Source organism: Monodon monoceros, unplaced genomic scaffold (assembly GCF_005190385.1).
Source record: "Monodon monoceros isolate NGI ecotype Baffin Bay Population unplaced genomic scaffold, NGI_Narwhal_1 Super_Scaffold_13, whole genome shotgun sequence".
Lineage (NCBI taxonomy): Eukaryota > Metazoa > Chordata > Mammalia > Artiodactyla > Monodontidae > Monodon > Monodon monoceros.
In genome coordinates this window covers 22688655-22716590 of record NW_021703769.1, presented here as the reverse complement: position 1 = coordinate 22716590, position 27936 = coordinate 22688655, and the positions used below count along the sequence as shown (strand labels likewise).

The 27936-nt window shown below is 46.0% G+C and overlaps 2 protein-coding genes across 13 annotated transcripts in view; both read left to right on the top strand.

The window, feature by feature from the left end:
• The window catches only part of LOC114894041 (band 4.1-like protein 1), a 127762-nt gene extending 124234 nt beyond the window's left edge, over positions 1–3528 (top strand). For all 11 annotated transcript variants that reach the window (XM_029220213.1, XM_029220212.1, XM_029220210.1 and 8 more), the window contains one exon: positions 64–3528. In XM_029220213.1, coding sequence (XP_029076046.1) covers positions 64–72 — 9 coding nt within the window. In that variant the 3' untranslated portion in view covers positions 73–3528. The remainder of the gene's footprint in view (positions 1–63) is intronic.
• A 2986-nt stretch (positions 3529–6514) lies between these two features.
• On the top strand, positions 6515–27724 carry AAR2 (AAR2 splicing factor). Of its 2 annotated transcripts, none has more exons than XM_029219292.1 (4): positions 6515–6551; positions 9608–10416; positions 14094–14323; positions 26393–27724. In XM_029219292.1, exons 2-4 carry the CDS (start codon positions 9660–9662, stop codon positions 26558–26560), a joined length of 1155 nt encoding a protein of 384 aa, XP_029075125.1. In that variant the 5' UTR covers positions 6515–6551; positions 9608–9659; the 3' UTR covers positions 26561–27724. The 2 variants fall into 2 exon arrangements, with proteins under 2 accessions (XP_029075125.1, XP_029075126.1); XM_029219293.1 differs by lacking the exon at positions 6515–6551 and adding an exon at positions 6710–6783.
• Positions 27725–27936: the final 212 nt, after the last annotated feature.

The following is a 27936-nucleotide window of genomic DNA, read 5'->3' as shown; positions in this document are numbered from 1 at the left end:
TACTAACTCTTCTTGTTCTCCTCCTTCCTTTGCATCTTCTCCCCGCAACACCTCTGGCTTCAGGAATCCTGACCTCTGTGAAGAGATGCTGGCGTTTCTGGTCCAACCCAAGCCAGAGAACCGTAAAGAAGGGGCCTTCATTCTGAATTCTCCAACTCAACACCGACGTCCCAGCTGCGACGTACTGTCCCTGACAAGAGACTGGAAAAGGAAAAGCATATATATATAGATATATATAGATATAGATATATATACAGGAAACATCACGTCCTTGCACTGCTGCCGGGGCTGGCCGAGCATTCGGCCGACAGCAACGGCCAACATCTGAACGCCTACATTTCCTTTGCAGACAAATTGAAGAATTGGTGGGATTGTTCAGGAAAAAAAAATGATAACAAAAATAATCCCTGGCTCCGCCCCCCCACACACCCCCGCCGCGCCTGTCCCAACCCCCCTTGAAGCCCCGCGGAACAACCAAGACAAGCCAGACCACGCTGATTGTAGAAGTACAATGCGACCCGGGTTCTACATGTTCCATTCAGTGGACGAGCATTCCATTTCTTCTTCTCCTGCGTCTGTTGCCCACTCAAATGCAAAGGAAAACACTTCTGCAGCCAAGCAAGAGAAGCTGCAGCAGCAAGACACGCCCCGTCAAACGTTTTCCAAGAGAGAAAAGTCCCTGCTCGGAAAGGAGGAGGAGGAACACTAGATTCTTATTTTTTGGGTCTTGACACTGGGCTGCAAAATCCACCTTCCTTTCTTCCGCCTCCCCTCCCCGTCGACTGTCACACATCTTGTCAGTCATTTTCTGTCTGGGTTCCCTCCTCCCTCTTCCCCACCCCACCCCCGCCTCACCTTCTGTGTCCTGGTCCTGCTGAGGGCCACTGCAGAGGACTCACTGGAAGCGAGAAAAAGCAAAGCAAAGCAAGAATGTGAAACCAAGCCACAGGAGGTGAAGTAGACATTGTATGTTATGGGTTCTCATTATGAAGGTGCAGCTCGTAGATTCGTATGGATGTGCTTTTAAGTTATGTATATTACACATAACAGGAAACAAATATTAAAATAAACAGTGCTGGTAAGTATGAAGCTGACATTTTAAAATTATAATTATCTGACTGTGATTGATGTATCCCAAGGTTCCTAGATCTCACCGAACCGACCCTGCCAAGGAGACCCGGACTCTGGCTGTGGGTCGCTCACAGTAGGAGCCGACGGTTCAGTGTAGAAATACAGTGTGTGGTGTTTGTAATTGACTGATTGGTGGGGAGGGGCGGGGTCCCCAGGTGGAGAGGCAGGGATTTTGGCAAGAAGGAAGCAACACGGGTGTGGTTCAAGATGCCTTCTCCCCGTGGGCAGTAGCAACCGGGGGGCTGGTCTGTGCTCAGGCGTGGGGTCCAGAGTTAGGATTCTGCCGCACAGGTCTCCCGGCTCAGCGCCCCCGCCTCCCTAGGAGGCTCGCCTCCTTTCTCAATCTCTCTTTGTTTTGCCACGTCTTGCCTTTTCCTGACCGCATTGTGACAGCTGACTCCCATCCCGAGGGAGGTGACGTACCCAGCTACCGCGGAAGATGGCGGCTTCCACCTGGCTGTCTGAACATCCCCAGCCCAGTCTTTTCCTTCACCACTCCTGTATTCTGTCTGAATCATTCTCTGCTTCCTGGGCCAAAGCAGCCATGGTAGAGACTGAACACAGGGCAGGCCCTGATAGGTCAAAACCGCACTCCCAAAGGCTTCGCCTGCCCCAGAGTAAGCCGAGGAGGATCTACATATAAGACCCTGGCTTTAGAGACCTCGCCTTCAGTCGGCGTCTGCGCTCTGAGCCTGTGCCCTCGGAGTCCCAAAAATGGCCTTGAGACCACAGAAGCCCTTGGAGAAGACCCCCATCAAAAGCTTGGCATTGCCCTCTGGCACACGTGGGCCTTCCCAGGCTTACTTGACACAAGATGCTTCCCTGAGCTTAATGAGGCCCCTTCTGAGGGAGTTTTTCCACACTGCCCTTTACTTTCTCAGTCCCATTTCATTTCCCCCATCCTGCTTCTAAAGCACGCGGCAAATTCACTCAACAAATACTTATTGAGTACTTACTTGTGTCAGGCACTATCATTACGCTCAAGGAGAAAGCGTGGGGGGGGGAGCAGAGGGACCCGGGAAGAGCCCTGAGCCAGCCTTGCATCTCTGACCACTCTGAGAACATTTCCGAATTCTCTCCAATTATCAGACATTGCCTAGGGATGTCCCAGAGAGGGGCTTGGCTTGCTTATTAGTTACCCCGGTGACACATATGCTTAGCTGCTTAACTGGTGCTGACCTGAGGCAGGACAAGAAACCGGAACAGTGTTTGCCTCTGTGAGCAAAAATGGGATGGAGAGAGGGCAGAGAGAGCCCTGCACCTGGGGCCCAGGTGACACAGTCAGCCACATCCCCTCTGGGGCAGGCTGGTGGCCCACTCCAACTCCCCCTGAGAGCGAAGGCACACTTTGAATGCACCAGGTTCTTTTTACAGTCCTGGGAGAGAAGCCACAGAACCTCGTTCCTGTCCTCCTCAGCCTGAGAGCCCCCAGCGTTTCTGGGCCAAGAGCTGGAGTGGCTCCACCCTCTCCGGGCCACCTGGAATTGGACTCAGGCATCCCTGTCTTTGCAGGAACCAGGTGTCCCGAGCGCACTGGACATACCTCAGAGAGAGAATGTTTGTTCTGGGTTCTGTGCCTGCCTACAGACCCTAAGGGTGTGGCTTTAGGGCAGGGAAGATGTGACCAGGCTTATTAGCTTGTGGGCCAGCCAGGGTTTGTGGAGCTCTCCATCCCACAGATGTTCTGACCTTCCGCCGAGAGGCAGGCAGTGCCAGCAGGGAGGAGGGGAGCTGCAAAGCTGAAATCTAGGGCACTGTTTCCTCCCCATCCTCCTCTTCATAGGGAATATAGACGTTTGTCTTGTCTGTCTTCAACCTACTTTTCCTTTTTACATTTCGCATCCTTTCTGTGCCACCTCTCCACCCAGGAGACCATGTAGCATGGTGGAAAAAGTCCTGGAGGGCAGTCAGGAGTTCTGGGTGGCCATCCTGGCTCAACCCCTAACTCACCACGTGCCACTGAGCTAGTCCCATTCCCGCTTCGGGGCCTCAGTTTCCTCACGTGCAAAACGAAGAGGATAAAGCAGAGGCTCTCCATGCCCTTTTGCCACTCTGCCAGCCTACAGATCTTTGTTTTCCCTTCTTTTGCTTTCTTGGGATCTTTTCCATCTGAGGGTATAGGAAGTGCCAAGACCTGTTTCAGTTTTTGAATCCTGCAAGCACATTCCAAGACTGGCCTGAAATTGCATGATCAACATCACTCTAAATATATACTTTTTTTTTTTTTTCCAAAAGCACCTTCCCAACCAACTGCGATGCTGTCCTGGTCCTTTTTACTCGCACCCTTCTCTCCTCTCTTGTCCCCGCGCTCCCCCACCTCAGTGCTCCGTGCTGTATGCGTGTGCTCTCTGTTCTTGTATACTCAATAAAAGTGAAATAAATGTGTTTGATGCTGAACCACAAACTGCCTTGGCATCTCTCTCTCTGTCTCTGACCTAGGCTACCAGTACAAGTTGGCATCGTGGGAAGGGCTAAAACTGGGTGGAGAGATCCCAACTGGGACACTTTCATTCAACGTACAACACTTTCATTCAAATATTTGCAGATCCCAACGTGGTCCAGGTCTTGGCTTTGGCTTTACACGTACAACAACAAATAAGACAAAGCCCCTGACCTCCAGGAGCTCACAGGCTAGTGGAGGAAACTGATAACAAAACAGGCGAGCACTCAGAGACGATTCCAGAGTGATCAGCACCAGGAAGGAAGTGCATCAGGGAAGGGGATCGTCACTGAAGGAGACCACTTTAAATAAGGTGGCCAGTTATGGCCTCCCTGAGGACACGATTTCTGAGCTGAATGAAGAGAAAGATTGAGTAAGGTGAAGAACTTGGGTGAGAGCATTCTAGGCAGCAGGAAGAGTAGGCATGCGGACCCAGGACACAGAGGGGCTTGGTGTGTGGAGACACACTTGAAAGAAGAGCACCACCATTGGGGTCTTTTCCCACATCCTCCTTCATGGGAGCCGAGTGGATAATGTATACAGCAAATGTTGCCATGACCCCATACATGCTACCCGTCCCGATGTTGACATCATTTTTCTTTCAATTGACTCTCTGTAAAAATAAATAAATAAAAATAAATTTATTTAAAAAGGGAACTATATTACTTCCACAAATGAAAAACTAGCGTCACTTGGCAAAGGAAGGAGGTCTTCATAAAAGTAAATGCAAGAATACTAAAATTTAAAAACCATAATCCATGTGAAGCCTAAATGTGTCCCTTGGGCTACCTGAGGTGCATGTACCAGCACTTTGCTTTCATTCTACCAGACAACTCACCTCAAACCACCTTTCTTTACTACCCCAAATCTCACAAGCAAGAACCACTGCTAACTCTCTGGTCCATTTTCTTCCAGTCTTTTCTCATGTATATGTATTTTATCAGAGTTGAAGTCACCTGGTACATGCTGTTCTAAACTTTTTTTGGTGGGGAGGCTGTGACGCAAGGCATGCGGGATCTTAGTTCCCCAGCCAGGGATCGAGCCTGGGCCCCCTGCGGGGGAAGCCCGGAGTTCTAACCACTGGACCTCCAGGGAAGTCCCCCATTCTGAATACTTTTAAAGACTTAAATCCTGAGCATTTCCCTATAACTTCAAACACTAAATACTGTCTTTTCTTTTTAAAGGTAATTCATTAAATGCTACAAGATGCTATGCAGTGAAAAGCAATTCTTCAACTCTCTCCAGACTCCTGTCCATTGTCAGAGGCAATTGCTTCCAGGAGTTTTGTGAATCCTTCCCTGAATTTTCCCTGTAGGTTTCCTTTAGTTGTCTGTCACACCTGGGGTCCTGAAATAGGACAAGGTTTGCAAGCATTGGGTTCCCACCCACCCTGGATCTGTGTCTCTGTCTCCCATAAATACAGAGTCAGCCTCCAAGCTGCCTAGGAATAACCTGGCTGATTCATTTAGATCAGTGACTCTTAACGTGTGTGTGTGTGCACATGTGCGTGACTTTGTCCCTCGAGGAACATTTAGCAATGTTTGGAGATATTTTTGGTTGTCACAACTGAGAGGTGCTACTAGCATACAGTGGGTAGAGACCAGGAATGCTGCTAAACATCCTACAACACACAGGACAGCAGCCCTACAACAAAGAATTATCTAGCCCGGAATCTCAATAGTACCAAGGTTGAGAAACCTGATCTGGGTGGACACGCAACCCACCAGCTGGGATTCCTGAGCTACCACCTACGGCTCCTGTGCCCATAGTTCAGTGCCCTGAAGTCTCAGAAGATGGTGAGTCCTGCTAGAATAGGGATCTCTGAAAACAGACCAAGGAGCTCAGCACCTAAGGCTGGAAATGGGGAGGGGTGGGGAGGGAGCTGAGCTTCTTCATGCAGGAAATGGAACTGACATGACAGACAGATTGACACGCATGACTGTGACTGATGGAGGCCATCTCTGGCTAATCCAGCAGCAGCTCTTTGTGATCAACCATGACTGCAGGGCCCGGTCTAGTCTGTAACCCACTAAGAGATGAATTTTGACTGAGACAGATTGGCATGCTTAGTAGGGTTAGTGCAAGGATTAGACATCGTACACCAAGTGGCCTGCCCTATGGATTTTGCACTTACCTAGGCAGCCCTCACAATCATGTAAGCCCATTCCTTGTAATAAAGCTCTTATATACCTCCTGTTGGCTCTGCCTCTTTGGTTGAACCCTGACTGATACAACCACCCAGCACAGGGCTAGGCTCCAAAATAGAAGCCATTAATTAATAAAGAATTACTGTCATTAATTAAATGCATAATATATGTATTGAGCTGGGCCTTTGTGCCTGGCTTTGTGCTAGGTTCCAGGAAAACAGTGGAGAACAAGACAGGCAGGTTTCCTCCCTCAAGGTGCGTTTACAGCCTGATTGAGATATCGTAGTAGGCCTGCACTGTCAGAGGGCACTGGGCGGTTATAGCTAGAGGGACCGATGTGGTGACTACTGCTGTGAGACTGGTTCTCTCTAGGCTGGGTTTCTGAAGCTCTCCTCTACAGCTGAGTATGGTTGGAAGCTGGGACCAGGTGATAACGGGCCAGCTGTGACACTGTCACTCGGAAAGAGATCGACTGACCCGGACCACGATTGAGCCTCTGTCTGTGGCTACTGGGCAGCCATGAACTTGACCCCAGCCTCAGAAACCATGACTGATTGAGACCGAAAAACCATGGCTGGTGGATGTGTTTCTGGGGCGGGATATAAAATGCATCGTTTGATGAAAGTTATTATCCACTGTTCAGAAGCTAAAACCAGTAACTGAAAGTAGCAAAAGGCAATATTTGATGGGGCGGAACCTGCAGACGCGGGCCGTTCCTCCCGCGACCGAGAGATCCGCCCGGCCCCTTTTCCCATTGTTCCAGTCCGGCGCCCGAGAGGGAGAACTTCCGGTGCGCTTCCGCGGTGCCTGAGCGTGAGGCAAGACCCAAGTCGGTGAGCGCGGCCTCCTGTCCTCTTTTAACTCCTCTGCTTTCTTTGTCTGTGTGGTCCGGCCACCCCTCTTCCCAGCTCGGGATCGCGGAGGGCCGTGCACTAGGGCACCTAGCGGGGACTGGGACATCCCCGTCTGTGGGCCGGTGGTGGGACCCACCTGTCTCTACAGGCCTTGCTCCCTGAGAAACCGTCACCAGATACACCGTCGCCAGGACTTCCTGGGGCACCCGCGGTAACTTGCTTTTTTCGTAACTTTAGAACTTGCGGGCCGGAGGCCGTGGCTCCGCCTGACGTGGTTCTGAGCTACTCTCTGTAACTTCGGCTAAGGTCTTTTCTCCGAACCGAGGCTTTGTTTCTTATCTACAAAATGGGTATCATGCTTTTATTAAACAAATGTTTACCATGTGTCTAATATGTGCTAGAGATACAAAAGACCCACGTGTCCTGGAGATGACAGCCCTCTATTAACATTTGCAAAATTGCAGCTGTGATAAGTGACATGAAAAGATATAAGGCGCCGTGAGAGCGAATTACAGGAGAACTGACTTAGACCCGGTCAAAGAAGCTTTACTGAGGAGATGAATACTGAGCAGGATCAGAAAAATGATTTGAGAAAGAGGGGAGGGAAGAGTTTTCTATCAGGGAAGCCTCCTGTTTGAGGGTCTGAAAGAGGTCAGTTTGGCTGCAACAGAGAGCGTGTGGGGGAAAGCATGGTATGACACAAGCTGGAGGAGTTGCCAGGGACCAGACCACGCAGGCCTACCTTGTAGGTCATGGTAGGAATTTAGTTTGCCAAGAGCCACGTGAGAAGCCTCTCAGAGGATATTAAGTATGGGTGGTGACATGCGTAGATTAGTGCTTTGAGAAGGTCACTCCAGCTATTGGATGGAGAAGGGATTGAAGGGGCGATCACTCTCTGGGTGAGGGATATGGTAGCTTAGATTAAGGAGGTGGTAGAGAGAAGTGGGTGGATGCGACTTTCTGCCTCCCAAGGCATCTTCTTCGTGCCAGGCCATGTGCCAGCTGCTGAAGATATAGTGAGGAGAATTACAGTCTGGTGGAAATAGAAGGAAAGGAATGGCATTATCAAGGAGGGGCATACAGATGCCACCAGGGAAGATGGCTAATTGATGAGCAGTTATTCTAAATGCGATAGCTGTTCATCTAGCAAATATTTATTAAGTACCTTCTGAATTCAAGATTAGGAAAATGATATAAATTATTCAGAGCAGTGGCTTTCAGACTTTTTTGATTGTGACCTACAGTAACAAATACATTTTATGTTGTGACCAAGAGTCCATTCAAACACACAAAGCTTCAGAAAACAGTACTTAGCTTTAATATTTATGATGTACTCTGATTTTTAAAAATTCTGTCCTTTTATTTTAAAAAATTAATGCTGGCTGAGATTCCCTAAAATGATCTCTTGACCCATTAACAGGTTGTGACTTGCAGTTTGGAAAAATAATGCTGATTTAGAGTGAGAGTCATTTGTGGTGGGTATTGGGTTAAGACAATAAAATATGTCCTTAACATTTTTGGAAAAGGGTTGCTCTTCCTTTCCTCATGGTTTTATTTTGCTTTGTTTGTTTAAATAAAATGAGTAAAAAGGATTAAACAGGCAGCTGGTCCTTCTGTTTGTGAAGTTTTGGGGCCTTGTTTGTATGTCTGGCTAGATTGGAAGTGCCTAGAGGGCAGTAACTGTCTTACTCTGTGAATGTTTCTGTTAGTGCCTGGCAAAGATCCTGGCACAGTGCAGGCATTCCAGGGTTATTTGGTGAATTGAATAGGTAGGTGTCTTGGGACTAGAGGGTTAGATAATTGTCCTGTTTAAATTAGTTCATGTTGGAACCATTCTTTTTATTTATTTATTTGGCTGTGCCAGGTCTTTTTTTTTATAACAACACCTTTTATTAATTAATTAATTAATTTTTTTTTTTTTTGCTGTGTTGGGTCTTGGTTTCTGTGCAAGGGCTTTCTCTAGTTGTGGCGAGCGGGGGCCACTCTTCATCGCGGTACGCGGGCCTCTCACTATCATGGCTCTCTTGTTACAGAGCACAAGCTCCAGACACGCAGGCTCAGTAGTTGTGGCTCACAGGCCTAGTTGCTCCGCGGCATGTGGGATCCTCCCAGACCAGGGCCCGAACCCGTGTCTCCTGCATTAACAGGCAGATTCTCAACCACTGCGCCACCAGGGAAGCCCTGGAACCATTCTTATAAATACAGAGGCAGTGTGTGTCTGCTTAAAGAAGTTTTATCAGTGTGTCCTCATGGGTAGTTCAGAGGTAGACAAAATAAATGTTCTATGGTCTTTCTCTTCGGATCCAAGGCCAGCTGTGCTTCCTGGACCCCTTCTGGGTGAGCAGTCCAGAGCTGCTACTGACTGTGAACCCTTTGGGAAGTCGTTTCACTCCCTGGACTTCAGGTTTTTTATAAGTAAGAGAAGAAGGGTGTGGTTGTGGTTGAAAAGCTCTTTCACTGCCCAAACCTTTTGTGAATTTTAGATACTGAGCACCCACTTTCCACCTTTGGTCCATTTCTGGGCCTTCCCTGAGGCTTATAGGAAACTGAGTGGGTGCTTCTCAACTCTTCTGGGGACTCTCCAGCAATAGGTTTTAGACAGAGTTAGAGTTTAAGACAGTTTAGGCAGAGTTATAGTTAGAATGGACCAGCCAAGCTTTCTCTGCCTTCATCCTCTGTTGTGAGAAGGAGATCTGAGAGTAGATCCTGAGTGAACAGTGGAAAGACCACTGGCCTGGAGGGCAGGGTACCCAGGTTCTAACTGGGTCCTCTGTGACCTTGAACATGTCACTTTTCTTTAACTGATGTCTTTCCAGCTGTGAAGTGAGTGTTCTTGCTCATTAAACCAAAACACAAAACCCCTCTTCTCTTTGAGTCTTATTTTCTTCATCTGTAAAACAATGCGGGGTTGTGGTGAAAATTAAGGGAGATAATTACGTCAGGGGTCTAGTTCAATATCTAGCACATAGAGAATGCTCAGCAAATGAAGCATCCTTCCCCAGGTTCTGATTAACTCTGATATATTTCTTTTTCAGCTGTTCTGGAAAACTAGAAAAGTTTTCTTTTTGGTCACTCACCACTGGTCCCATGGCTGCCATGCAGATGGATCCTGAGCTTGCCAAGCACCTCTTCTTTGAAGGGGCCACTGTGGTCATCCTGAATATGCCCAAGGGGACAGAGTTTGGCATTGACTACAACTCCTGGGAGGTGGGGCCCAAGTTCCGGGGTGTGAAGATGATCCCTCCAGGCATCCACTTCCTCCACTACAGCTCTGTGGACAAGGCCAATCCCAGGGAGGTGGGCCCCCGTATGGGCTTCTTCCTTAGCCTACAGCAGCGGGGGCTGGAGGTCCTGCGCTGGGATGCAGTCCAGGAAGAGGTAGACCTGTCCCCAGCCCCAGAGGCTGTGGTGGAGGCCATGAGGGCCAACCTCCAGGAGCTGGACCAGTTCCTGGGACCTTACCCATATGCCACACTCAAGAAGTGGATCTCACTAACCAACTTCATCAGCGAGGCCACAGTGGAGAAGCTCCAGCCCGAGAGTCGGCAGATCTGTGCCTTCTCAGAGGTGCTGCCTGTGCTCTCCATGAAGTACACCAAGGACCGGGTGGAGCAGAATCTACCCCGCTGCGGCACTGAGTGCAAAAGCTACCAGGAAGGCCTGGCCCGGCTGCCCGAGATGAAGCCCAGACCCGGCACAGAGATCCGCTTCTCCAAGCTGCCCACACAGATGTTCCCGGCAGGTGCCACGCCAGCCGAGATAACCAGGCACAGCATGGACCTGAGCTATGCTCTGGAGACCGTGCTCAGCAAGCAGTTCCCCCAAAGTCCCCAGGACGTGCTAGGTGAGGAGGAACAAGGCTTTGAGAGTGGGCCAGGGGAGGTGTATATAGTAGGAGGGCTTGAGAACAAGGAGTACATCTTGGGTTATCTAGTCCAGCGGTTCCTAAACCTGGCTAGGAGGCGGTCTTGCCCAGAATGCTTGTTAAAGATACAGATCCCCAGGTCTTACCCCTGGAGGCTGATTCAAGAGATCTGGATTGGGGCCCCAGCAATTTATCTCTCTGTCTACCTAACAGACAAGCACTGTGGGTGAACCTGATGCAGACAGTCCTGGGTTTGTGTACTGGTGGCGTGGCCCAGCCTCCCTGCCACCGCGTCGTACAGATTGAGGTCCACAGAGGGAAAGGATTTGGCTGCTAAGTGGTGTAGTCGAAGTGAGACCAAAGCCTAGGGCTCCTGGTTCCCAGGCCCAGCCGTGTTCCTGGGGGCCTCCCACCTCCCCCCTCAGTTTGCTCCTGACTCTCTCAAGGCTTCATCCAGAACAGTGATTTTCTTTTTCTATTTTTTTTAAAGGTCCAATTCTTTTTCTTTAAATTTTTAAAATTTTATTTTAAAAAAATTTTGGCTGCATCAGGTCTTAGTTGTGGCACGTGGAATCTTTCATTGTGGTGTGTGGGCTTCTCTCTAGCTGTGGCACGCAGGCTGCAGACTGTGTGGGCTCAGTAGTTGTGGTGCACGGGCTCTCCTCTAGTTGTGGGGCACGGCCTCCAGAGCACGTGGGCTAAGTAGTTGTGGCGCATGGGCTCAGTTGCCCCATGGCATGTGGGATCTTAGTTCCCCAACCAGGGATCGAACCCACGTGCCCTGCATTGGAAGGTGGATTCTTAACCACTGGACCACCAGGGAAGTCCCAGTGATTTTCTTTTAATTGTCATAGTTTTTATTGTTGTTTTCCCCCCTTATTACAAAAAAATAACATATATTCATCCTAGAAGAAAAACAAAACTAAAATTCCAAATCCCACCACCTAGAAATAACCATTGTTTTGCACTTTGTTGTACTTGTTTTCCATCTTTTAGGTATATATTTATATGTATTTCTCAGTTTAATATATTTTTGTGTTTCCTTTTAGTCTTTTTTTATTCAGTTATGTGTTTTTGTATATATAATATTTTTACAAAAACAAGACTACAGTATATTATTCTGTAATTTGCTTTAATATAAACATTTTTCCATGTCACTGAAATGGTCACTTCTCTTTAGTGGCTACTTATGTTCCATAGTAATTGAACCAACCCCTGTTGATGGATCTTTAAGATGTCCCTATTTTCCCTATTATAAGTGGCATCTAATGAATGTCCTTGTGTGCCCTTCTGCCTACATTTCGGGGTGAAATTGTTGGATCAGAGTGTGCATGTTGCCAGGAGAAGGTCATGCATCCTTGCCAGCTGGTGAGGCTGTTGCCCATCACCTTTGACATGGCATTTGATATGGCAGTTTAGCAAAGGTCTCTTCCAACTGGATAGTTGAAAAATGACATCTTGTTTCAATTTATATTTCTTCGATTACTAGTGACAGCAAACATTTGTCACATCTTTAATAGTTGTTAATATTTTTTCTTGTATAAGTTGTCCAATATTTACATCTTTTTCTATTGGAAGATCAGTGAGAATTTTGAATATAGGGCCTTTTACATAATAGGCTTAGCTGATAAAAAGGGACATTTTATGGGGTGTATCTATTTTCATTTAATAAGTAACACTTGAAATTCTGGCTTAAAAATAAACAGAAAAAAAAAATGAACAGAAATCCTGTTTTCTACCTCTTAAACATTTCAGTTCTTCAAAGTAATCTTGTGAAAAGGTCTGTTTCAGGGATTACTGTATCTTCATGACAGTCCTTTGAAATTATTTCTGATCTCATAATTTAATTTTAGACTGAGCCAGAAATGTATGAATTTAGACAAATGCCCTAAATTCATAGAATAAGCTCGTATTTTCACAAACTAACGAGGTAAAGCCAACTGAAGAAGCAAATCATTAACCTCTAGAAAAGGTTAAATTTTCTAACCTATAGAAAGTTTAACTATATTTTGAAAATATTGATCAAATGTTCAAAATATCTAGACTAGGTAGCTATCCACACAAATCAAACTTGGTTCCACAAGCCTAGGAACAGAGAACTAGTTTTTCCAGGTCTCCAGAGGTGACAGATCAGACACCATGCATTTAAAGAGGTATTTAGTGTTGAGTACATCTGTTCTTTTTATGGCCCACACGTAGATATACCACAGAAGCCCTCCTTAAATTTGAAGCCAGAGAGAGCGTCTCTGATCAGCAACAGTTTATCTTGGCAACTAGAGACCCAGCTGCTTGCCCAAGGACAATGGCTTCTGGATTACCAAGTCTCTGTTTGAGACAGGGATCTGGTGGGAATGTGGGAATAATAACTAAGATTTCTTGAGTGATACTTTGTGCCAGGCATTATGCTAAATGCTTTATATATACTATATTGATTCATTTAATCTTCACTACAACCCTCAAATAAGGAAATTGAAGCATAAACAGATTAAGTAATGTGCCCAAAGTCACACAGCTGCTAAGTGGTGGAGCTGAGATTTGAACCTATGCATTTTGGCTCCAGAGCCCATGCTCTTAACCACAGGCTGCTCATAGAGATCAAATCACAGAGCCCTGTGATTAAACAAAGAAAAATAATTTGGCTGGCAGGCTAACCCTGGAACAAGTACTCCTGAATTTTCTTGTTCAGGGGGGCTCTAGGACTGTTCCCACCCAATAGAAATCTGTTTTAGGGCTTCCCTGGTGGCGTAGTGGTTAAGAATCTGCCTGCCAATGCAGGGGACATGGGTTCAAGCCCTGGTCCGGGAAAATCCCACATGCCACGGAGCAACTAAGCCCGTGAGCCACAACTACTGAAGCCACACTACTGAAGCCCATGCGCCTAGAGCTGGTGCTCTGCAACAGGAGAAGCCACCACAATGAGAAGCCCACGCACCGCAACTAGAGAAAAGCCCGTGCACAGCAACGAAGACCCAATGCAGCCCAAAATAAATGAATAAAATAAATAAATTTTAAAAAGAAATCTGTTTTATCTTTCCATTGTTCGGTTGCTAAGCATTAGATGTGTGACCTTGGGCAATTTGCTTGACCTCATCTATGAAATGAGGCAAATACCACCTTCCCTGATCACCTTGTGGAGTTGGGCTGAGGATTATGTGGTGTAATGCAGCATTTCCCTGACCCTGAAGCAGACCGTGTGTATCAGAAGCACCCGGGAAGCTTGTTAGAGCTACAGATACTGAGGCCCCATCATCTGTCCTCAACCAGGATCTCTGGTGGTGAGGCTTGGGCAGCTTTATTTTTAACAAGTTCTCTTAGTATTTCAGATGGGCAGCCAGTTTGGGGATCCACTTGGCATAATATCCATGGACACATTTTGTAAACTTGTTAAATGCTAGGCAAATACTATGTGTGCCTCTTCTCTTGCACTCAGATATCACAGAAATCCAAAACCAGTTTGGTTTCTCATGGCTTGAGTTTATAGCAGTTCAGCAAACTTTTATTGAGCAGCTGCTAGGTGCAAAACCCTGTGCCGGGCTCTGGAAGAGTGACAAGGATAGAAAGGCACTTATTGCTGAGGCCCAGTGGAACTGGCGGCTTAGTAGTGTCAGCCAGTACTCCTGTCCCTCAGGATCATTTCTCCTCTCTGCACCTTTCAGGTGAACTCCAGTTTGCCTTTGTATGCTTCCTGCTGGGGAACGTGTACGAGGCATTCGAGCATTGGAAGCAGCTCCTGAACCTTCTGTGCCGGTCAGAAGAGGCCATGGTGAAGCACCACACCCTTTACGTCAACCTCATCTCCATCCTGTACCACCAGCTTGGCGAGATCCCCGCCGACTTCTTTGTGGACATTGTCTCCCAGGACAACTTCCTCACCAGCACCTTACAGGTGAGCAGGCTTTTGGCTGACACCCAAGTGGGTCAGAATTAAGGCCAGGGTGTGTGAAAGTACCCTTGGAGGCTTACCTTTTTTTTTTTTGCTGTTCTTTCCTGAGCCAAGTTGTCTTCATTTCAGTTTCCTAATAGTAGGCTGTTCCCTGGTTCTCTCTCTCCTACTTGATTAATAAGCTCCTTAATTCCAGAGACCCTCTCTCCTTCTCTCCGCCTCGCCCCCCAAGGTGCCTAGCACTGGGGTACTTGGAATTTGAGTCAGCCCCACCCCTTGAGCAACTCGGCTCAAAACAGTTTTTATTTCTGCCTCCCTGTAGCTGTAAGTTGCTGCAAACCAGTAGGACAGAGTTTTGAAGCTAGTTATTCCCAGGGAAACATCTGCAGCTCCTTAGATCTCATTTAGGCATTAAAGTAACTTTGATTTCCTGTTCAAATAAAATGTGCCAGTTTCTTCAGAGATTCTCTGACAGAAAAAGTGAAATTTGCTTTTAACTCAGCAATTAAATTTTCATTATGAGTGATAATTAGGGAAGAAGCTTCAAACAACTTACAATCTCCATCCTGTGCTATTTCCTCCCTTTGCAAACAGATTAGCTTCCTTTATGTTCTTGGGACAGCCTCTGTCACTCACATTGTGTAACTTTCTCAAGTATAGAAGAGGCAGAAGCTGCAGGCTGTCAGTTTCCATACTTTCTGTTTCATGACTTTTTTTTCACTGTGTGTGAGACCCCCACAGGCCTGCTCCTTAAAAGGTGGCTATTCACTAACCTCCCACTCCCACCCATGGTAAGGGAAGGAATGTTGGCATTTAATAGGCACCATGCTTATCTCTTTATGTGGGTTCCCTCATTTAATCTCTCTGGAGCACGTGAGACAGGGAGGATTTTTCCCATTTTACAAATGAGAACACTGAGACTCAAAAAGATTAAATCATTAATATAAGGTCACACAGCTGGTAGGTGGCAGAGTCAGGATTTGTACCCAGGCCTGAGTCTTGGTTTAAGGCCTATGCTTATGCCCCTACATACCGAATACAGTGTAGATCCCCCCCCACCGAAAAGAGTCTTGATTGACATTAGTGGACATACCTATCAGGGGCCTGTTTCTCAGAGATACAGAATACTTTTCTAAAACCAGCATTCTGTTGGAAGAGCCCCTGTGATCAGGCAGCTGACATAAACCTCTGAAGTTGAAGGACTTGTGTGGATCATGGGGATGAGTCAGTCAGGCTGATGGTTTGAGCCTGGTGTATTCCACTTCATGAGAGTTATAAAACTGCCCTTTTATTGGTTCTTGATATCACAGAGAAATTAAATCCCTTTAGCCTTCCTCTGCAGGGGAAATCGCCCCAGTTACTGGGTCATGGGTTGCAGAGCAGTAGGAGGCAGCAGCCTGCTAACTGGCCTCTGGCAGCGGGAATACGTGCTGCCCTTGTGATGTGCCCTAGCGCTGTCGAGCAAACATAGGAGGGCCGCAGTGTGTCGTTGGCTGTCCAACCGTTGTCAGCATGACCAGCAGCTGAGCTCTCATTGCTGAGGCTTTGTTGCCAGCAATGATTTACAAAGCAGAAAGGGCCCAGCTGGATTGCTCGATGTCCAGGTAGGGTGTGCAAAGCTGATGATTAGAAGAATTTTGTCTTTGGACTTTTCACCAAGAAAATTTGATGTCATTATTTGGAAAAATCCAGGACATGTGCCTTAAAAAAAATATATCAACACCTGTTTTTTGTTTTTTAAAGCACATTCTCTGCATTCAAAGACCTTATTCTTTTTTTGTTTTTTTTAAATTAATTTATTTATTTTTGCTGTGTTGGGTCTTTGTTTCTGTGCGAGGGCTTTCTCTAGTTGTGGCAAGTGGGGGCCACTCTTCATCGCGGTGCGCTGGCCTCTCACTATTGCGGCCTCTCTTGTTGGGGAGCACAGGCTCCAGATGCGCAGGCTTAGTACTTGTGGCTCACGGGCTTAGTTGCTCTGCAGCATGTGGGATCCTCCCAGACCAGGGCTCGGACCCGTGTCCCCTGCATTAGCAGGCAGATTCTCAACCACTGCGCCACCAGGGAAGCCCCCTCAACACCTGTTTTTTAAGCATCCTTTCTTTATATACAACGTTCTTCTCAGAGTGTTGAGGAATATGTATATGAGTTAGCCTGTTTCTTAGAGGTACAGAGCACTTTTCTAAAACCAGCATACTGTTGGAAGAGTCCATGTAATCAGGCAGCTGACATAAAACTCTGAAAGTTGAAGGACTTGTGCAGAAGCATCTCTTCATTGATTTAGCAGGCGTTTGCTGTGCACCTGTTGTATACAAGGCCCTGTTCTAGGATGGGAAATGTAGCTCTGGGCAAGACAGACAGAGTCCCTGACTTGGAGTTTAGATTTTGGTGGGAAAGTAAACAAATGAATTAACCAGATAACTCCAGGTAGCCCTAAGTGTTTTAGAAGGCAGTACCATTTTCCTAACCCGGGCCTTTTGGTCTCATCTAGACTGCATCAGAGTTTATCAACTTCCATGTTTACCCCCATCAGTCCAACTGTCTCCCACACTGCCGCCAAAATGCACCTCTGATTCTATTTCTCTGTGGTCCTCGTTGCCTAAAAAGTTAAAAGCCCAAACCTAGGTGATAATACCCATTCTGATCGGGCTTCTAATCTGTTCTCCAGCTTTTCCTTCCTTTCCCTATTTTCCGCCATCAACTCCAGCAGCAGTGGTCTCCTTGCAAGTTGCCAGACATGCCATGCTGTTCCATGCCTTCCTCTTTTTTTTTTAATTGTAAAAAATATGTAACATGAGATTTACCCTCTTAATTTTTTAAGTGTACAGTACAGTACTGTTAACTATAAGCAGAGAGGATCTCTAGAACTTTTTCATCTGGCACGACTGAAACTTTATACCCATGTTTCATGTCTTCTTAACTGAACCTGATTTTCCCTCCGCCTGTACTTGTTGATCCTACAGGATGCCCTCTAGGCATCCCTCTCTGTGGTGCCATCCCTGATATCTCCCTCCTTTCCACACTATTAGCCTACTTTGTACGTGTCACTATTATATTGCACAGGCTGTGCTTGTGAAATGTATATATTGTCTGCCTGACTTCCCCACTGAGCCATGGGCTTTTACCAGAAGCCTATTTTTTGTTCATCTGGTTATATTCAACACCTACTTGAGGCCTAGCACTGATCTCACTTTGTGTTATTGGGTGTTTTTAGTGCATAATTCCTGTGGCAGTGTGAACAGATGACCCTGCTATGACAGGTGTAAACAGTGAAGTCTGGTCAAAGGGCATTAGGAGCGCCAGAGAGGGGTTGGTTGGTTCATTCAGGCTGGAGTTGAGATTTGAGGAGACAGAGAGTCAGGAATGGCGTTTTTGTGAAGGGGGGCATTTGATCATGAGCTTGAAGGATGATACAGATTTCAATGGGCAAAATGCGGAAAGGGTATTTCAAAACTTTTCTCTTTTTTGATGGCAAGTTTCACTGATGCCATCTTGGCAGTGAGATCCTGTCACCCTACACACAGGCACTCACTCCGGGTGTTTGTGAGTGAATGAATCAGCCCATAAAAGCCTTCCTTAGCCAGCCGCCTGCTCTCCCCGCAGGTCATCAAGTAAGCAGAACTGGCTTTCTTACTTCAGAGTTTAAATGGCTGCTACACATGGAGAGGGACTGGTGTTTGTGTGTGAGCACTTAAAGACAGCCACATTAGCTTGTGTAAAATCAGCGACATAATGCCCTCTGCCAGTAGAGGCCCCTTTGAATAGATGCCACTGATTTTTACAAATCCCATGGATTAGCTTGAATAAAAATTATTCGTTTTATAAAAATAGATACAGTTTTTTCTTTTATTTGAGGCAACTTGAGTCATCATAATTTGTTTAAAACCAATGAAAGGATAATCTGAATTTAATAGTATGTTATAAAGTGAATTATGTACAAAATAAGAATTCTTATTACTGATTGCATAGCATTTAGGCATATAGTCATGTAACCTGGTTTTTTTTAATACTTTTAGTCGCAATAGGCCACTAAATAGGCTCTCCAGCTTCATTTAGCCACGCAATAGGCACTCCAGCTTCATTTCTTGCCAGTATTCGAAATACTAGTGTCCACCTTTAAGTCTCGAGGGAAAACACTAGCTCTGACAATGATGTCTGTAGTACCGGCATACCTTGGAGATATTGTGGGTTCGGTGCTGGGCTACCACAATAAAGTGAATATCACCAAAAGTGAGTCACATGAATTTTTTGGTTTCCCAGTGCATATAAAAGTCATGTTTACTCTATACATAGTCTATTAAGTGTGCAGTAGCATTATGTCTTAAAAGAAAATCCTTAGTGAAGCACTTTATTGCTAAAAAATGCTAACCGTCATCTGCGCCCTCAGTGAGTCGTAATCTTTTTTTTTTTAACATCTTTATTGGAGTATCATTTCCTTACAATGGTGTGTTAGTTTCTGCTTTATAACAAAGTGAATCAGCTATACATATATGTATATCCCCATATCTCCTCCCTCTTGCATCTCCCTCCCACCCTCCCTATCCCACCCCTTTAGGTGGTCACAAAGCACCAAGCTGATCTCCCTGTGCTATGTGGCTGCTTCCCACTAGCTGTCTGTTTTACATTTGGTAGTGTATATATGTCCATGCCACTCTCTCACTTCGTCCCAGCTTACCCTTCCCCCTCCCCGTGTCCTCAAGTCCATTCTCTATGTCTGCATCTTTATTCCTTTCCTGCCCCAAGGTTCTTCAGAACCATTTTTTTTTTTTTAGATTCCATATATATGTGTTAGCATACGGTATTTGCTTTTCTCTTTCTGACTTACTTCACTCTGTATGACAGACTCTAGGTCCATCCACCTCACTACAAATAACTCAATTTTGTTCCTTTTTATGGCTGAGTAGTATTCCATTGTGTATATGTGCCACATCTTCTTTATCCATTCATCTGTGGATGGACACTTAGGTTGCTTGCATGTCCTAGCTATTGTAAATAGAGCTGCAATGAACATTGTGGTACATGACTCTCTTTGATTTATGGTTTTCTCAGGGTATATACCCAGTAGTGGGATTTAGTTTTTTAAGGAACCTCCATACTGTTCTCCATAGTGGCTGTATCAATTTACATTCCCACCAACAGTGCAAGAGGGTTCCCTTTTCTCCACACCCTCTCCAGCATTTATTGTTTCTAGATTTTTTGATGATGGCCATTCTGACTGGTGTGAGGTGATACCTCATTGTAGTTTTGATTTGCATTTCTCTAATGATTAGTGATGTTGAGCATCCTTTCATGTGTTTGTTGGCAATCTGTATATCTTCTTTGGAGAAATGTCTATTTAGGTCTTCTGCCCGTTTTTGGATTGGGTTGTTTGTTTTTTTGATATTGAGCTGCATGAGCTGCTTGTAAATTTTGGAGATTAATCCTTTGTCAGTTGCTTCATTTGCGAATATTTTCTCCCATTCTGAGGGTTGTCTTTTCGTCTTGTTTATGGTTTCCTTTGCTGTGCAAAAGCTCTTAAGTTTCATTAGGTCCCATTTGTTTATTTTTGTTTTTATTTCCATTTCTCTACAAGGTGGGTCAAAAAGGATTTTGCTGTTATTTATGTCATAGAGGGTTCTGCCTATGTTTTCCTCTAAGAGTTAGATAGTGTCTGGGTTTACATTTAGGTCTTTAATCCATTTTGAGTTTATTTTTGTGTATGGTGTTAGGGAGTGTTCTAATTTCATTCTTTTTTTTTTTTTTTTTTTTTTTAGAAATGGCTTTTATTTATTTACTTATTTCTGGCTGTGTTGGGTCTTCGTTTCTGTGCGAGGGCTTTCTCTAGTTGTGGCAAGCGGGGGCCACTCTTCATCGCGGTGTGCAGACCTCTCACTATTGCGGCCTCTCTTGTTGCAGAGCACAGGCTCCAGACGTGCAGGCTCAGTAGTTGTGGCTCATGGGCTTAGTTGCTCCGCAGCATGTGGGATCTTCCCAGACCAGGGCTCGAACCTGTGTCCCCTGCATTGGCAGGCAGACTCTCAACCACTGCGCCACCAGGGAAGCCCTCTAATTTCATTCTTTTACATGTAGCTGTCCAGTTTTCCCAGCACCACTTACTGAAGAGGCTGTCTTTTCTCCATTATATATTCTTGCCTCCTTCATCAAAAATAAGGTGACCATAGGTGCATGGGTTTATCTCTGGGCTTTCTATCCTGTTCCATTGATCTGTATTTCTGCTTTTGTGCCAGTACCATACTGTCTTGATTACTGTAGCTTTGTACTGTCCTCTGAAGTCCGGGAGCCTGGTTCCTCCACCTCTGTTTTTCTTTCTCAAGATTGCTTCGGCTGTTTGGGGTCTTTTGTGTTTCCATACAAATTGTGAAATTTTTTGTTCTAGTTCTGTGAAAAATGCCATTGGTAGTTTGATAGGGATTGCATTGAGTCTTTGGGTAGTATAGTCGTTTTCACAATGTTTATTCTTCCAATCCAAGAACATGGTCTATCTCTCCATCTGTTTGTATCATCTTTAATTTCTTTCATCAATGTCTTATAGTTTTCTGCATACAGGTCTTTTGTCTCCTTAGGTAGGTTTATTCCTAGGTATAGTTGTAATGTTTTTGGTTTGAAATATTTTGAGAATTACCAGAATATGACACAGACACAAAGTGAGCAAATGCTGTTGGGAAAATGGTGCTGATAGACTTGCTCAATGCAGGGTTGCCACAGACCTTCATTTTGTAAAAAATGCAATACCTGAGAAGTGCAATAAAACAGCATATGCCTGTGTTTTTGTCATAACACCAGCTCTGATAAATTTCACCTGCCTACTCCTGCACCTCCTGCCATTAACTATCACTTCTGCACACTTACTGTGCATTATTTCATTTAGCCCTTACAACAATGCTAGAAGTTAAGTATATAATCCCATTTTACAGATGAGAAGACAGGAACAGGGAGGTCACATAATTTTGCCTGAGTTTGTCAGAGCTAGTGGATGGCAAGGCTGAACTTTGATTCTAAAGCCCACTGTGGTGGGCTCCCATATATGATTAGAGCCCCAGATGAAACATCCCAAATTCTTTAAACTGACCTCAGAAAACATGATTCTGCTGCTTTTCGCCTTCTTGGTAATTGTTGTGAAGTGATAGTCTTGCTTTTAACACCACTTACTTCTTCTGCAAGTGGAAATAAAATGTACTACCTCTGGCTAGTTTCATTCTAAGTTGAATAATCATGTGGGAATTGAAAAAATTAGGAAATTTCATCTTTTTGGTCTACCCACAAAATAGGATAAGCAGTGACTCAGCTATCTACCGTGGTATTTTGAATTTCTCAAGGTGACCTGACTGAACTCAATTTATTTAACTGGGGTTTAAAAGAAAGCTTTCACATTTCTGACTAAAGTACAATTTTACAATATATAGACTTAATGGTAAAAGTATTAATACCTTTTTTTTTTAATTTGAAGAAAAGTACCCAATGGGTGTGCTTTTAGTTCTAAAGTACAGATGTTTGTGAAATGTTATTATCCTTTTTCAAAAGTATTTTTAAAATATCCAGGATTAATATTCCCATATTAAGATGATTCATTTCTCAGTGATTTTAAAAAGTTTACTTGTTTCACTTAAGTAAATAAAATAACCAGATCATTACTAAATTTATATAAGAAGGCATACAATTAATCTAAAAACAAGAGAATCAAAGTAAATTGTTGTTTGGAAACCAGATACTGTCTAAACATCTCTTCTGAATTGTGAATTTTTTAAATAACAAGTTTGTAAACTATAGGGACAAAAATAGATGAATGGATGCCAGGGCCTAGGGTCAAGGGGAGGATTTGATCTGTAAGGGGCAGTGTGAGGGAATATTTTTGGAGTGATGGAACGGTTCAGTATCCTGATTGTGATGGTATATGGGCCTTTAAACTCATAGACTGGATACCAAAAGAAAAAGCTATAAACAGATACCTATCTTGATTACATCATATAGTGGTTGCATGGGTGTATACATTTATCAAAACGAATTGAACACTTAAAATGGATGAATTCAATTGTATGTAAATTATGCCTCAATAAAGTTGGTTTTTTAAAACGGACAACCTAGGCTGTGACCTGGGTCCTGGAGGCCTGCAGAAGGGACAGTTCCAGAAGCACCTGGTCTCCAAGCCCCTTGGTTCCCCATAGGACACGGCTGAAAATATCAAGGATGTATTACGTCTGTGTCAAGACAGAAAGAAGGTTTTGGTAGGGAAGAAGGATTTCGATTTGCCTACTGGGACTGGATCTTGCTTGACATTTATCACTTGCTCAGCATTTATCACCATCCTTATCTGTACAATGGGAATAGTAATTTCCTATCCTACCTCCCAGTTTGTAGTAAAGATTAGACTGACAAGTTCTTTAAAAAGGACATAGCGCTTTTCAAATTAGAAGCCTTATTTTTCAGACTGAAGCCTTCAGTTATACTTGCCTCTAGTTGATGTTACCCCCATGGCGATGTTGGAGAGGTGGGTGGGAAGGATGAATGACGAGTGTGCCCCCAGCCTGTTCCAGTCCCTCACTGCTGGCCATCCCTACATCTCATTCATATCCATTCAGTGAGCATCCTGTGAGCCCCAACTCTATGCCAGGCCCTGGGCGATCTGCTGTGTGGGTCACATTGATAATTAGGAAGTGACCCCTACTCTGAAGGGGCACAGATCACTGTGATGCAAGCCGAGTGTGAGAAATGCCATAAGGGATGCTCAGGCGCAGTACTGGGGGAACAGAAGTTGGAGCGGTTCCTTTCAGCTTGGGCTTTTATAAGAGAACTGTCACAAGGAGATGGCTTGTGAGCCGGTGGCATTCAGGGGCCTGGTAAATAAGCCACGTCCTCCCCAGGACGAGTCCCTTATTCTGTCCAGCACCATCATGTAATTATCAAGCAATCATTTGGTACAGGCACTGTGCAAAAGGGACCCAGAAATAGATTTTCATGGAACGTATGATCTTCTTCGTTCTTTTGTTCATTAAACATCCAATGGGTCCTTTTTATATGGCAGACTCTGTGCCAGGGGAGTGGGATGCAGGTAGGAAAAGGAGTCTCTGCTTTGGGGTTGCTCCTTGTCTCTTGGGAGAGCTCAATGGTAAATGGACGGTTACTGACTGAGAGTGAGGCTATGTCCCAAGTAACCCTGGGCACCGGGGGAGCACAGAGGAGCACCTGTTCCGTCTTTGGTCTGGGAAGACATCCCAGAGGAGGTGGCATCTGAACTGAGCTTGGGTCACTAGTAGAAATTAGTAGGTGAAGGAGGAGAAAGCAGCGGTGGAGAAAGGTGTTATAAGCAGAGGGAAAAGCCTGTGTGAGTAGAGGCACAGAAGAGGCAATGGAGCATGTTTGGGCAGCTGCTCAATGTGGCAGGAGAGGAAGGGCTGTGTAGAGAGTAGTACAATTTACCATGTAAGGAGGGAGAACAGGAAGAGGCTTTTGCTAATTCAGCCAGCAGGCCCCCGCCCCCAGGACCTCTGGGGGCAGACCCATGGGTGCACAGGGCCTCCAGCACTAATGCTGTTTGAAACAAGGCTTCACTGCTTCCCATACCAGGCCCCTCCCCAGGGTTCAGCCAGCCTCACGTTCAGTGCTCCAGAGCAATCTCCGTTAGCTGCCTATGGACAGGCCACCGGCTTCCCCACTGCCCTCTCACCAGTGAGCTCACACAGCCCCTCTAATTAGTTATTGATCTGGTATTTTGTTGTAGCTGTGCTTCCTGCTCCTGTATTTAGTCAATTCCCAAGTAATGAAACCAAATTCTGTAACCCCCCACCTTCTGCTTCTGAACTCCCCTCCCCGTCACTTCAGTCCCTGCTACCACCCCAACAAAGTGTCTCCAAACAAAGACCACTGACCATGAGCCTCACTCCTGCTAACAGAAAGGCAGTGGAGAGGCGGTTAGGAGGGGCGTTGTCCCTGGAAGCAGCTGCAGAGTACGCCTGTTACCTTTGTCAGGTCAAGGCCCCTGGAGCCCAAATTCCTTCCATGGCGGCCTGCGGGCCAGCTGTGACACGAAGGTGATGTGGATCAGATTGCTGCTTTCACCCTCATGCTGCTGTGTCTGGGGTGGTCTTGCAGGGAGCCAACGGGTAGTCTGGGAAAAACTGCTCCTTCCTTTCTGGTAATTTTCACCCAGCCATTTAACTCCCCTCAGCCTCCATTTCCATAAAATAGGCATCCTAGTGTGTCTTCCCAGGGCCTTGTGAGGATCCACTGGACTACTCTATGAAACTTCTTTGAGAACAATAAAATAGTGTGAGAAGGAGTAATGGGTGTGCTGTCATTCTTAGAGAAGCAGTTGAGATCCGGGACAATCTGGAATGGAGTTTCAGAGGTAGGGAAAATTACTCTGTTTGCCCCTGCCCATGTTTATATTAGATGAAACTGAATTTAAAAGAACATCAAAACAAGGGATTAATATCCAGAATATATAAAGAACGTCGATGACTCAACAACACAAATAAAAAAACCTGATCAAAAAAGGGCAAAAAGGGCTTCCCTGGTGGCGCAGTGGTTGAGAGTCCACCTGCCGATGCACGGGTTCATGCCCTGGTCCGGAAAGATCCCACATGCCACGGAGCGGCTGGGCCCGTGAGCCATGGCTGCTGAGCCTGCGCGTCCGGAGCCTGTGCTCCGCAACGGGAGAGGCCACAACAGTGAGAGGCCCGCATACCGCAAAAAAAAAAAAAAAGGGCAAAGGACTTGAATAGACTTTTCTCCAAGGAAGATATCCACATGGCCAGTAAATACATGAAAAGATATTCAGCATCACTAATCCTTAGGGAAATGCAAATCAAAACCACAATGAGACACCACACCCATTTGGGTAGCTATTGTAAACAAACAAACAAAAACAAAATAACAGATACTGAAGAGATTGTAGAGAAATTGGAACCCTCGTTCATCGCTGATGGGAATGTAAAATGACACAGCCACTGTGGAAAACAGTATGGTGGTTCCTCAAAACATTAAACAGAATTACCTTATGATCCAGAAACTCCGCTTCTGGGTGTATACCCCAAAGAATTGATAGCAATGACTCTGTAAGAGATATTTTTATATCCGTGTTCATAGCAGCATTATTTATAATAGCCAAAAGGTAGAAACAACCCAAATGGCCATTGACAGATGAGTGGGGAAAAAAATGTGGTATCTACATACAGTGGCGTATCATTCAGCCTTAGAAAGGAAGGAAATTCTGGCACTTCCTACATGAGTGAACCTTGAGGACATTATGTTAAGTGAAATAAGTCAGGCACAAAAGGACAAATATTGTATGATTCCACTTATATGAGGTACCTAGAGTAGTCAGATTCATAGAGAGAAAGTAGAATGGTGGTTACCAGGGGCTGGAAGCGGGGAATGGGGAGTTAATGGGTGTCGTTTCAGTTGGGCAAGATGAAAAAGTTCTGGAGATGGTTGGTGGTGATGGTTGTGTAATAATGTAAATATACTTAATGCCACTGGACTATACTCTTAACATGGTAAATATTATGTGTATTTAGTACAGTCTTTTAAATTATAATTTTTTTCATGTTTAAAATGGTAGATTTTGTGTTATGTATATATTACCACAATTAAAAAAAAACAAAGCTTTTAAGGGGAATAGAAACCTCAGATTGGCAGCCTGGGGCCCATTTAGATTAGAGCAGCAGTTCACCCTCCCTGGGTTAGGGCCTGGGATTTTATGGGATCCAGGGGCTTATAAGCACCCCCATGCCTTTCTTAGTACCAGCTGGTGTAGCTACTGCCTCTTTTTCTAAGTTACTGTCCAGGTGCCCAGTAGATCTCCCCGGAGAGCAGGGCCAGGGTGATGGCCCCGCTGGCCTTACTCTCAGTGGGGCATCTCTGCCCAAGATAGTAGTTTTCCATTCTGGTCCTGCCCGAGCTTCTCAGCTGGGCTTGGACCTTCTTTCTTGGTTTGGGGGGAGCACAGTAGGTGTCCTGAGCCTGTGCCAGCAGCGGCTGATCCACCCACCCTGGAGAGCTGAACACCACGAGGAAATTTCCACAGCTTTCTCAGCCCCTCTGTGTTCTCAGGAGTGACTTATCCTCTGTTCTCTGTAGGTTTTCTTTTCATCCGCCTGCAGCGTTGCCGTGGATGCCACCCTGAGGCAGAAAGCTGAAAAGTTCCAAGCTCACCTAACCAAGAAGTTTCAGTGGGACTTTGAGGCGGAGCCTGAGGACTGCGCCCCGGTGGTGGTGGTTCTTCCGGAGGGCGTGGGGACTGGCTAACTGGAAAAGCTCTCAGCCAGAGGAGGCCCCTTCCCCACGGCTGCGGTCCTGGCTCCTCCATTCACCTGTCCTACTGGGACTTACTGGGGCAGCAGCCCTGCCAGGTTCTACAAAGATGGAGCCAGAATTCCCTCCTTCACCAATAAATAAGTTCCTTCAGTGCCAGAGAGGCTGTACCCCATCTAGAAGGCACGTTTGTGGGTTCCCCGTCAGCCTGGCCTCGGTGCTATAACCTAACTGAATTCCAGATGAGCTCTTGGGAGAGACCTGCCTCAGCAGCAGCTTGCTTCCTTCCAGAAGAGAAGAAGTTGAGCCCAAAGCCCAGGAGAACCGATTGTTTATTCCGTAGAATGGTTAGAAACCCTGGACTGCCCAGGAGTCTGAGATGTCAGTTGGTGACTTTTTCAAAGTTAATCAGAGGGTAATAGGGAGATGAGCCAGGATTTCTGCCTGCCCCTTGTTGGATGGGAATACGTCACAGAAAACATGGGTGTGTGACCACCCTGGAGCCCCAGGTTGGGGAGGGCATAACAGAAGACAGTTGGGCTGAATCTGACGAGTGGTCAGCTTTTGCTTTAAGTCCCTTTCTCCTGTCCAGAGGTCCCAGTGGATAATCTTCCAAGATCATTGTAGCCCCTGAACTCAGAGGCGTTGCTAGTGCCACACCCCTCCCATCTGCTCCGTTCTGAGGCCTCAGACCCAGAAGTGGGCCTTGGCGACCCTTTGTATGGCCCCATTCCTCACCAGAGCCAGCACGAGTGTTTCTGATGACCTGGAGATTCAACGACAAAGAGAAAGGTTCTTGCTTTGTACAGGCTTCTTTGGCCCTGTTGAAGTTCTGTGCCTTTATTCAGAGCTCCAGAGATGACCTGGTCAGCCTGGGTCCGCCCCCCGTCCTGCTGTGGGGCTGTCAGCCACGGGAGTGATGGTGCTCCGGTTTCCTGGGAGTCCTGAGGGCCCGCGCATCATACACACAGGCCCTGCCACCGTGACCTCAAACTGTTGTCCTGTGATCAGACTCCCTGTGCTGCTCTCTCCCAAGGCTGCGGCTCACACTAGGTTTCTGAATACGAATCCCCTCCGGTTAAGACTTTCGGTTCCACTTGTCTCCTTGGAATTGTTTTTCCAAGAGCATAACATACATTAAAGTCTTGGAGTTGAGACTAAATCCCCTTGTGTGAGTCTCATAGTTCATCTGCCCAGTTCCCACCACAGCCAGGCACTGTCCTTAGATGCACATGTCCTCCCTACCGGGCACCAGGAGACCCTGCCCAACCTCTGCAGGCTCTGGAGGAGGCAAGTGGCCAGCGATGTCTCCTGTCACCAGCGGGGCTTCTGAGATGGGCACACCTGCAGGAATGATTGAGGCCCTGTAT